At 35.4% G+C, this 12,710-nt stretch overlaps 1 protein-coding gene across 4 annotated transcripts in view; it reads right to left on the reverse strand.

The window, feature by feature from the left end:
* Positions 1–12,710, reverse strand: part of LOC149903568 (uncharacterized) — a 202,028-nt gene that overhangs the window by 23,809 nt on the left and 165,509 nt on the right. For all 4 annotated transcript variants that reach the window (XM_090108474.1, XM_090108476.1, XM_090108477.1 and 1 more), the window contains 2 exons: positions 10,830–11,019; positions 9,676–9,794 (listed from right to left, as the gene is read on the reverse strand). In XM_090108474.1, the coding sequence (XP_089964600.1) occupies positions 9,676–9,794; positions 10,830–11,019 (309 nt within the window). The remainder of the gene's footprint in view (positions 1–9,675; positions 9,795–10,829; positions 11,020–12,710) is intronic.

The raw sequence follows: 12,710 nt of genomic DNA on the forward strand, positions 1-12,710 counted from the left end.
CTTGCGGCTATTGTTCGATTGAGATGAAATCGTGTCATAATAATGATATTATGTTTGTATTATGCGTTGTGACATGATGATAGGCAATTTTTGTTCCGCACGTTTATGTAATGTATGAGTGTCGATATATCTAATAGTAATAGTAAAAGTACTATTTAAATGCATCGTAGTAAATTAATTAAATACCAATCTAATTGGCTTTTACAATATGTCCTCAATATAATCATGCGATCTCCTTTCATTTACCGATCGTAAGTTAAATGTTTTTACGCCTTCAATTTACATACGGCGCTTCTGATCTCGCCTTATCGGGCCAAATTAATTAAATATCTGTACGCTTTAATTACGTAATCATTTAAATGCTCTATCGATGCGACGGGACAGTGAGGAGTCGTGATATACGTTCGAGTTAGCGTGGTAAGGCTTTGAATAATGAGTGTAGACTAGATAAACTCGTTACGCTGTCGACAGATGTCACTGCGGGACTCAGACAAATGGTAGTGGTAAAGATTCTTGGACCGGCATTATCTGTCGGTTAAACTTGTTTGTTGTTTTAGTAACTGACCGTACGGAATATATACATCGGCAATCTTCAATTAAGATGCTGCGGAGTTGAATTAAATTGAGATGTATGGGAGGGCGTATAAGACTTTGTATCCTGCAAACTTTGAATTTAAAAATAGCGAGGGAAGGTACGTAAAGGTAGAGCGATGAGGAAATAAATTGTCACAATAATTCTTTCTAATAAAACTTATTTATTTACCCGCAATATTAGTTTGGACAGTATTTAATTTAATACTTGGCAGTTATATATCACTAATAATGAGGAAATGGAATTCCAGATTACTATATTAGGAATTTATTTGTAGCTTTAAATAATAGAATTAATAACACAAGGAAACCAGAATACTATTTAAAATAAGTAAGCCATCAAAATCCAAACTCACAGAGATAAGACGTCACGTGTATATCATTAAAATATAATCCCATAAAGTTGACACCTCTATGCATATTGCTATGTCACATGTCAAATTCCCCAACTAACGGGACTCGACTCACTACATTCGACGTTCGCATTTTATAATCGGTGCTCGTAAACTCGGAATGTCTTCAGAGAAGCCAAGGTCGCAGTTTCAGGATGTGCGCTACTGCGAAGCAGTTAACGTCGCCAAGTTCGTGGAAAGCTAAGAACAAGTAGTAACTTGTGACGCTATTATTCAGGCCGAGTTGTATTGTGTGCCTACGTTTTTGAAGGCAAATACCTAGCCTGTGTAACTTAATAATACAATAGCTTTCTATTTGAAAAATAATTTTCAAGTTTTTTTGAGCTCATCCGTAACAAATGTGTTTCAAACTTCGGTCATCTCTTTTATCGTGGTTCAAGGGGCCTTCATGGTTACATTATATAGGCATCGGATTTGTATCGTTAATCAGCCATGCCGCTAGAGTCTCTCTCAGTGATATGTCCTCACTCGGTAATTAATAAAAATACACGGCACGTGTAGTAGTATTCCTATTCCTAACGATCATATTAATCGACCAATCTAAGCGAGCCACAATCAAACCACATCAACCTACGTACCTACCTACAATAAATTCATACACTAGCTAATGTACTTTGGCACGCAACTAGCTGTTCTCCAGCGGTTGACATTCCAACATTGAAAGGTCGCAAACTGGTTCACGCGCCGTCATTAAACTAGATGGCGCTGCAACCAACATTACCATCTGCAGATTACACTCCATTACGGGCAGCACGCGTACGGTTTCCGTTGAAAGCGGCCCCGGTAATTTCTGGCGTCGATTGAAGAGTGGCGTGAAATGGTGTAATGCGTCGGTACGTTTTGTCGGCTCTGATTGATTTCGCATCGGGATGCGATTTTCGATCTGTTGCGATATGCTTTTCAGTTTTCGCTCGTAGATGTTATGTATGATGCCATGTAACATTGAACATGCACTTTTAGTTACAATTGTCTTTGATTTTGCGTAATTTTATGAATTCTAGATAAGTTATTATACTTATTCAGTTCTGTGACGGTTTTATTATTAAATACTTTTCGGTTTTACAAATAATACTACATATTCAATTTCAGTCAATTCCTTTTCCACAATGCAAGACCGTAGTCAGGTACCAGGCGACCATAACGATTCAGTAAGTACCTAGTAGTGATATTGGCAATTTTCTTGGATTACCACTGAAGCCAATACTCTACGCTCCTACGTGTCTTTATTGACATCTGGAGATGCAATTTTAAAGTACGAGGCATTTTAAATTCAAATTACAATGGTATAAACTAAAATTTAGGAAATTGTGTACGTTTTTGCAAATAACTTTATCACTAGAATTTAATGAAACAAATTCACAAAATCTATTCATAAACGTATATGTGTACTGTCATTATAAACAACATGGCGTCTAGCACAGACTATATAAACAAGCATGTCGGGTGCACATTGACCGTAGAGTATAAATGAGAGTCATAGATAAAATCGTAAGGCCTGCTCCCGGCTGCTATCGGTGCATCTAGACATCTCTATTTAAATTGCCGATCGAAATTAAATGCTTCCATGCTAAATTAAAGCTCGCCTCTTAAGGATATAAATTCGTGTGCGGTTCTCTGATCTATCTATGGTCTAAGTTATTTAGGTACCCATACACCATGCACAATGCACATATCGTTGGTTGTTTTTATTTGAATTCGTCATGTGATCAGATAGTTATGCAGCGAAATTACATCAATAGACATCGATATTTGGAATTATTGTAAAATAATTTCCTTTCCTTCCTCCTTCTTTATTTAATTAACTTAGAATATGATTGTTATTTGTTAAGAAAAGAGATGAAATAAAATAAAATTTAGAATAAAACAGAATTTAGAAGAGTAAATTGTACTAATTTTGATATTATTGGTTATGATATGGAAAAACAAATACAGAAATATAGGCATTACGTTTGAACCTTTATCTACGAGAAAACAACATAAATTCAACGTTAATCAATTAACGACCAGTCCTATCAATTTTTATAAGCATAGTAGTTATTTCCTAATGCGAGTGAGTCCGGATAATAGGATCTAGTTTCAAAACGATGGCCTGCTAATGTCATCTTACAAGTGCGGACCGGTTAATTGAGAAAGTCGATACCATTTGCTTTGCGAAATACCATGATAATATATTATGTAGTTTCTATAGCCCTGTATCAATGATACCCATCATAAAAAGTGGTCCATTGAGAATAATGAATTACTAATGTTAAAGAATTACATTACGTAGAGCTTGGAAAATTAATTAAAGATGCAACGTAACAACAAAAAGAAAATCGTAGCAAGACTTTTACGTACAAGTTAGACGTTAATTTTTATAAATATCATTCCACCAATTGAAAATATTTAAATGTAACATAATTATGTTGCCAAATTATTGTCGGCTCATTACATAAAGTTAGTTATAAATACATACAATTTGCATCTCACGATTCGAGCGTTAGAACGAAAGCAGCTGTAAATAGCCAATGATAAACAACGCGTGATACAAACATAAACTTTACAAAGTAATCGACATTATGACCGCATTTGTTTGTGGGGAAATTAAAGTATACATTTGATGTCATTCAAAGGCAAATGTTTCTTTATAAAAGTAACTAATTGTAAATATTTTATCTTAAACGTCTGAGATATATTTAAAACCTTGCGGTTGTAATCTTAATCCGTATTATGAGAGGCTAACAGATTTATAGAATCTATCTTGATAAGAGAAGACGCTAAGAAGATTTTTATGCGGTATTTTTTAGTATTACGCATCCATTTATATAATTATATGAATGCCGAGACGGACATACATTAAAATTGTAGAATACGCGACAAAACGAGGCATACTTATATAATAAATTTATAGCGTAGCGTGATGAAACTTAATGAAAACGACCGCAACTAACATACAAAAGTGAAACCAGATTTATCTCCGCGAAACACATGCTCGAGATGACCCGTGACCATTCTCATTTCATGACTTCAAATCATAACAATGTGTCCGTTTAGTGGTCACGATAGACTGGTCATTATAGTAATTACATATCAACACAAACCGACCAACTATAAAGCCAACATAGCCCAACCTTTGATCCTATACATAAAGTAATAAGGTAGGAATTGGTGATGCTAGACATTTGCTCCTACACTCAAAAGTTTGTTAATCGTTTAACAATAGTTGAGCTTTTGCCAGTCGTGTATAGCTTGAGGTAATGACGTGTTTGTATGCTGTTTGTTTTTAATATTGGGCAGAGATTTGACTGATCTCAAATTATAGGGATTGTTGCCGTGTGTGGCATTTAAATTGGACTCAAACGTGACTGCAGTCATGAATTGATAGATTGACTGTTTCAACCTATTTATTATAATGCACGATTATGAATAAAAGTTTAGCCTTAAGCAAGAGTTTATTTGAATTAATTTCACTATCATAACTAGGCAATTGAAGAAGTTAATAATCGTAATTTTATAACGCTCCTATTAAATTATGAAAATGAAAGTGGATCCTATCCTATAGCTGTAAGTAAGTAATTATTGTTTATTTGTGCTATGAGCGCATCTTTATGACTACATCTTCTCGTTAATGAATTTCCTTCTATTATTATAAATCTTATACATATTTTTGTCAAATTAAGAACAAAATTTCACGACCCAAACCAACTAAACATTAATCACATGAACACACGTTTAGAACCAAAATTGCGTATGTTAAATCACTGTAAGATAATCGTCGGTCGTTCTCGTGATCTCCATCGAATAGTTTTACATTAATTCAGTTAATTGCGACGCAATTACGATAGCTCCCATTTATCTTCACACCTGCAAGGCTCTATGCAATTTAGAAAATGTATTGACGGGTGATTGACGACACTCGCATACCTATTTTATAAAGCATGGATTGGCGATGGTGGTTTGAGCAACTCATTGAAGAAGGAATTTTAAAAAGGAATTAAAACATGGCAGTTTTGCTTACGCTTCTTTGTATTAGACCTAATGTTGCTAAAAAAAAACTATAACAAACTAAGCGCATTCTTAGCAAGCAAGCTCTGCACATCTGATCACAGATACACAAGTATCTAATCAAGATCTTTGTCATTACATCCCCATACAGCATACGTTCTACATGCCATAATGTAAACAATATACAGCCATATATGTATACTTATTCATCAAAGTACTTCAATACAAAACAATTACCTTTACCTCATCTCCACTATATTGCGAGCAATTAGCGCTACTTCAATAACACGTCGCTATAGACCTTTCACGCGGTTACCAACAAATTATCCCGAATGTGTCGCGGTCGATCTCAGCAATTTAATTTATACGCTTCATATTGAGCACATATTGGGATAATTTATATAAATCGCACGTTGCGACAGGCGAGATCACGAGTGCACGAGCATCTGTATGCAGTGACGGATTGGAGGCACGATAAATGCTTTTTACGCTTATCCTGTATGAATATATAAAACTCATTACTTAAGCGGGAATTAGACAGTATAGATGAGACGTTTTTACGTAGGAGGATATTGTCTGTCTGTTTTTTTTAATTATCACTTCCGGTACAATCAAATCGTCTGGTTACCGATAGTGGCTAATAGGAATTGGTCTGTTTTAAGTAGTTACTATTAATGCTAATAAACTATTCAGATCGCATACACTTATAATTGATATTTACAACATGTAGACCATACCTACAGTTCTCGTACTTTATGGAACAGTTCTATGATACGACTCTGTCAAAGCTATAAGTATAGCGACAATGGGTACGCAATTAGGATTACGTGAATCTGGGACGTGTATCAGATATTTATGCAAGGCATTTTAGTATTTACGACCATTAAATATGGGTTGTAGTAGCTGAGAGATATCAATTTCGGTCCGTGAATATTTATAAAGACCATAGCTGTTTGTCACAACTGTCCATCTTGTCTTAGTTGTAAAGATATAATGCTCATGCTACGAAATTGCGATGATGTAAACCGATTCATGCTTTAGATAACTAAATTATTTTACTTCTGGATTTTTACGTATAAACACATAAATTACATTTTTAAATTTATGTATCTGTCACTTTGGAACGTTAGTTCTACAGATAAAAAAGCCATTGACTGGCTAATTTAATTGCATAATATTGTAATAAAGTGTTTTCGCTGATGTCGCGAGGAATTATTAGAGTCTTGATTTTTACATTACCCCAGTGACATTTATGATAAAATTATGTTCATTTTCGAAAAATGAAACCACATGAAATTCGAAATCATACCTATTAAGTTTAACGCGACGTTAAAGTCGAAACTCACTTCGTAGACATAATAAAGCAACTTGTCAATGAATCGGAAATTAATCTAAATTTATATGGGACGGCGTGAATTGAATATTATTTAACAATACGGCTCACGAACGCTTGTGCAAGTGATTCTGGTTTGACAACGATGAATGGGCCAAATCTTAGCTAGGGTCAGGTCAGATGGAATCACGATTTTCGGTGAAAAATTACCGTGCTATTGAGCTGCTTTAGTAGATAGCAGATGTTCACGATTTAGCAGCACGTACTTAATCATATTCTATATAGATTAACAATTATATTACACAATAAAATTTCAATTTGTGTATTGCTTCAACCGTGGGACTTTGTACTTAATTCTGATACGTATTACGAATAACAGTTAAACTTAATTTTTATTAATTCATCGTCAACCAGTTTGAACCGGCTTAAAGGAATAAAACAATTTCAAATACAAATCTCAGTGTCTTTACACCTATCAGTTCCTTCGAAACGCCGAGTCTAGTATCATCAAACATCATCTAGTCTAGGCATCATCGCTAAGATTTTACGACTCATAATAACCGACCGCGATCTCTAATACGCAAATAGCACATTAATCATTTAAATGCTTGTAAAGTGTTTATTAACTGACTAACAATTAATAACGCGGACCGCTATACTGCGATTTGCGGATATAAATCACGGTGTAATGTGATACCCGCGCTGGTAGCACAGTAGTTATCGAGAAATAAACATGGCGCTTGCTGCTGCTTGCCTATTATAATTATTAGATATAAATTATCATACTAAATTTATTTATTGCGAATTTTAATATATTTTGATGCGCTTAAGTGTACCAGTTTTATTGAGCATCAGAATAAATAATTGAACTCAGTTTTGTTAATTTAAAATCCTGAACAATACTAAGACATCAAGAACAAAGTTACTTCCATTATAATTCACGATATAATAGGTTTTTCTCTACTCATATAGATATAGAAGAAGAAGGATTACCTATTCCCTAAATCAATTCGTTATATATTTTCAAATCTCAATTTTCACACGATATTTCAGACCTGCTTGCTCAACATTTCTCCGCTACACTATTCAACATTGCAGACACGTTGGAGCAATTTTTAAGTCCTTGCTCAGGTTCCCACGCCGTTCCGCATTGCCAGTTGCCACACTTACAAAATATGTGCTGTGCAAACAGTTTTGCGTTGCGCAACCTTTCAAAAGCTTACTATATACCTCCCATTCCCTCTTCCCTTTCACCGCAACCCTTTATAGAATTAATTAGCGACTTTGCAACTAGTTCTTGTCTTTAGTCAATCAAGAGATTCTTGATTGATTTGTTGATTCTCTCTATATGGGTTTGCGTGAACGCCAAACACAAATCACGTATACGGTCTGTTAATCGGTTCAATAAACCCCTATCCCCGCTTTCTTCGCCTATTTAGTGTGCATCCAGCGATTATTTATGAGGAAGAGCAGAAAGGAACAATTAACTAGGTACTCGCAATGTAATAAATATCAATTATCTAAATACACTGATATTACATTGACTTTTGTAAAATATGAAATTTGAGTTCTTCTGTAATGAGATTATTATGTAAGGTACTTTATAAATCAGCAATTATTATATCCATTAATTAAAACTTCATTGAAAAGACTATGTAACGGAGGATAGAACGCAAGGTACTCTCCGCTGCTCTTCATCAACACAGTTTACGACTAACCACACTGAAGCCAGGATAGTCCTCCATTAAATAAGTTGTTTATCGTTGCCTTGCGATACACGAGGGCTCGATTCAGAAGTGTAAATCAGGTAAAGCCGTGCCCGAGCATTGTGTAAACTTTATAATGGTCAATTTCACGTCACGCCGCAATGTTATGTCAAAAGACATACTTGTTGCAAATTGCACGTGACAAATGCTATGCTGGTTCAAATGTACTTGCGAAAACATACATTTTCGACAACTATTTGAAGCTTGAATGTATTTAAATGTGTACTCAGAAATTATGTGCAAGAAGTGGTACTACTTGCTGAACAATGTATGCAAAATACCCCAGAGGTACGCAAAATCAACGGAATCAATTTATCGAGTGCATAGTTGAAATATTTGAGAGACAAATAATTAATTATTACCGTTATCAATTCTACGCTAATATAGACACTGAAAATGTAAATAGATGTAGAAGATTGTTGCTTAGACAAATCGCTCTAGAGCAAAGCAATTTCAATATCAGTATTACAAAATAGACAATATAAAAGTAACATCAAAGACAATGTAGCGGCCGTGTGCGCCACAAAATGCATTTTATCTTACATTTACGGCTACATTAAGGTAACAGAACGTGCAATCGTAAACTCATAATTTAATGCGCCATACGTGTAATTTGTAAGTGCTCTTAAAGAGTATTTATCTACGGGATGACTCGAATGTTCCGGCATCCGATCGCCAATAAAATAGCTTGAGATCGAAGCGAGGACGCAACGTATAATATCATTAGAAGCATGGACCACAGCGTTTCCTTTACGACCCGTATTCGTTAAACGAGATACGAGAGGATCGAACCATTTATATTTTGTTTTGTAACAGTGGAAAGATCATGTTATATTGTTATTGGTTTACTCGGTAATTGCAATCATTTTGCGGGTAATTTCAATTGCTACGAATTAAATTTATTGGTACTCCAGTATCATTAGATAATTAATATATTGTTTGTAGGCTATTCTTTATGTTACAATATCAACCTGTATTAATCAGGTTACGTATTTATTAATACAAAGTGTATAATTGTAACAAAATATACTCTGATTACGATATATCATTATCACTAATTGACTTGAGAGAGTTTTTGTAAGTATTTTCACACGTTTATTTATTTTATATCATTTCGATTTCATTTGACTGACAAAGCGTTTTATCGCAAGTGTTATGGTTTGTTATGATTTGTATAATATCACTGTGTAGTTTCGTTAGTTTGCTATTGATCGGTAGCTGATGGCTTATTAACGTCTATCCGAACTTCATTTGTAACTGAGTATTTTGATGCTTATTATTTGGAGTTATTATAAGCATAGTATTAGTTTCGCAGTTACGATGTTTTTTCACTTGAGAACGGTAATATTTAGACGGTTATTTTGATAGATGTTTTTCTGCAGTGCAATTTATTTTTGCTTACAATTCACAGCCAAACACTTCTTGAATCATGATTTTGATTAGCTTAATTTTGTTGATGCCACGCGGGCCTACTACCCTTGCCACGCGGGCCAATCTTGAACCTGGCTAGAAACCCACAAGGTACAATAAACTTTTCTCATGTCAACGACCTCTCACCACCTTTTTCTATACAAAAACGATCACTTACCGGCGCGTACTCAGCGCAAATGTCGATCGAGCCAACAAAGTCGCACACGTCGTCAACGGACCAAGCGGAAACGCGCGCACGCGCCTCCGCGCACAGGCAGTCGCGGGTTTCACTCCGATCTAAATGAATAAATCATACATGAATTAACTTTTTCAATACATTCATGTCAATTGAATAATGCATCGGGCGCAGTGACGCGTGTTGATTTTAATTGCCGCTGTGCAGTTACAATTGATTAATTGATAAGGCGCGGTCGCGTGCGGATCATTCTTTTTTATTTCATTTTTTACAGACGCTCTATACAGGTCTAGATGTAAGTTAAACATAAAACGTTACTCCGTTTTAAGGTGAAGGTGATGTCACTTTGTTCATTGTCACACTGTGATATAATTTTGTTTAGAAACATCGCTCGAGATACGTTCAAGGTTGTTTCGTCATGAGAAGGCTATCATTCAAGATCGAATTGTTTAATCGTGGTGATCAAATTCAATGTAAAATGACTTAAGGTAAGGTAATGGTAAAAAAATAAACAATGGATATGGATACTATTTTTTGTGAAATTCAACTTAAGAGCTGAACGACTCTCGCCTCACATATTATATAGCAACAAACAGAGGGATTAAGCGAATTATACTTTCTTAATGAGTATGAAGTCCATTTAACAGTATTAGTAATCCAAAAAAGAATCATTCCATATCTCTACTTAAGCCGATTTCACTTCTAACTGACGAAGAGATAAATCAAATACTTCCTCGGAATAATAATTTCAGACCTAAGAGTTGTTTTGTTTATTCGTCTCTTCCCTAATTCAGTTTTTTTTGTCATCACCATCACGGACATAATCTTCACAATCTTTCTTAAATACTTATCATTAAATAACAACACTTCATTTGATCCTGTACGAGGCAATCCCCGTTCTATGGGGCCAGAAATGAGTACCCTAATCGTATTACATACTAGCTTTTCGCCCGCTTTGTTTTAAACCTAATACATACACTTACACCTTCCGCTTGAACCACTCTATCTGTTAAAAAAACTACATCAAAATTAGTTGTGTAGTTTTAAAGATCTAAGCAAACATAGTATACAGACATTAGGACAGATGCAGGAAGCGACTTTGCTTTATACTTTGTAGTGATCAGTTACCAACTCACCTTCATTCGACACCCTGTCCCTATCGTCATCACTCCTCGTGCTGGGACTGGCGGAGAGTCGCGCCCTCTTCGCCGCGCTCTCTCCCGCCGCGGAGAGATCTAGCGGAGAGTGTTCCGGCGCCGAGCCGACACCGACGCGTTTCCGACGCGATCGGCCCGTGCGACTCACCCGCGATATCGCTAGTAGTGTCTGTGGAAGATGGGACTTATTTAGATAAGGCTATATGAGGCGTATACGTTTCAATTAGTGTTACTTGTTTACTGTAATTTTTCTTAAAGAAAATTATATTTATATTCAAAACAATAGGTTAGTAAAAGTTTTAAAGATACTAAAAATTGGCTTATTCAAAGATAAATATTAAATAAACAATATTATCTAAGACGCTATAAAACACAGTACCTCTTTGAAGCATAATGCAAAACAAAACTGTACTTTGTTGTTACACTGCTTATTATATTAATAACGCATACAAAATCAGTTACGGTACTACCCATGTAATTATAACAATATTCCGAGCTATTAAACACGATATTCAGGCTTAAGGATTTAATTTATCTATAATATAATGATTATTATTCTTCCATTTGACTGACTAATAAAATTTACAACCGTTGTACTTTTAAAGTAGGTATCTGCATTGTGACAGAATACGGAACTTTGTTGCGAAACAGTCAGTTACGATTAGACAGTTGGAACTTGAAAGCTTGAAATTTGCTCGACATAAATAGTCTTTGTAATATTTAAATCAAAGTAGATTTGGGATAATTTATAAAATGGTACTTAAGTTTATTCTCAGTTATCCGTTTTAGTGTAAAGTAAAAACATTCAGAATAATGTTAAGCTGCACTTAATTATTTAAATATATTACGGTTATTGTGAATATGTAAGAAAAAGTTACTTCCAAATTCAACTGTAAAATGTGCACCCAAAAGATTTCAACGCACGCATTCCGATTCAAAGCACGACAGTCATATTTTTCGAGTTAATTTATGACCATGTCCCGTCCACAACAATCGCCCGCCATGACATTTAGAAACTCAATTACTGGTAGCTGGTCAGGTTGTGGCAGTGTTAAGCAAACACGAAAGAATGGGCCATTATCTGATTGAGACCACTCGCTCATAAGTGGCCGGCATTCATCATAATAATGCTCGACGTCGTCACGCTAGCCGCCCGCGGGTCAAATTGCAATCTATCTTTTTAATTGCTGTAAGGTAAAAAAGGTGTTCTCATTCTAGATAAAGTTTCGAGGCGCGCGCGCGCGATTCGAGCACGTAGCAGCACGCGCGGGCAATTTTCGTTAGGGTTGCCAACTTATGTCTTCTCGAAAACGTTTATGTCTGAATTAATTGACTCCTTATCAAATGCGATATTTAATGTTTCATTGGTCATCGTATGTAATTTTATTACTTTAGGTATAGCTGTATATCTAAGCGTTATAAGTAAAAGCTCTATTTTCTAGACTTTTATTTCTTCGCAACCATTTAGTGCTTAGGATCATAACGATTTTACATTTCTCAAGATACCTTTTGTTTAGCTATCTTCGCCAGCCCTATCGTCCGCACGAGCCGCAGTCATTAATCTCACGACTTATTTCCGCGCTCCCGTTTCTCTTCACAGGTGAGAATAAATTCTATAAATTTATAGTTTAAGGGCACAAAGAGAAATGTAACAAATCATGTTAATATCGCGCTATCAGATAGCCGCGATACCAAAATTAGAAAGTAAACAGTGCAATTCATGGATCGCAATCTAAATTACACCGAAGCAGCTGAACTTCAACCGAAGTACGTTTATTTTCTTAGAAAGTTGAAATCCAATAAGTGCAAAAATCGCATACTGCAATTCGCGTGCCTCTTACTCGTTTGTTATAGCCGGCC

The sequence above is a fragment of the Colias eurytheme genome, chromosome 13, assembly GCF_061535395.1.
Source record: "Colias eurytheme isolate Ceu_HAF_F1 chromosome 13, ilColEury1 Martin Lab GWU primary, whole genome shotgun sequence".
Lineage (NCBI taxonomy): Eukaryota > Metazoa > Arthropoda > Insecta > Lepidoptera > Pieridae > Colias > Colias eurytheme.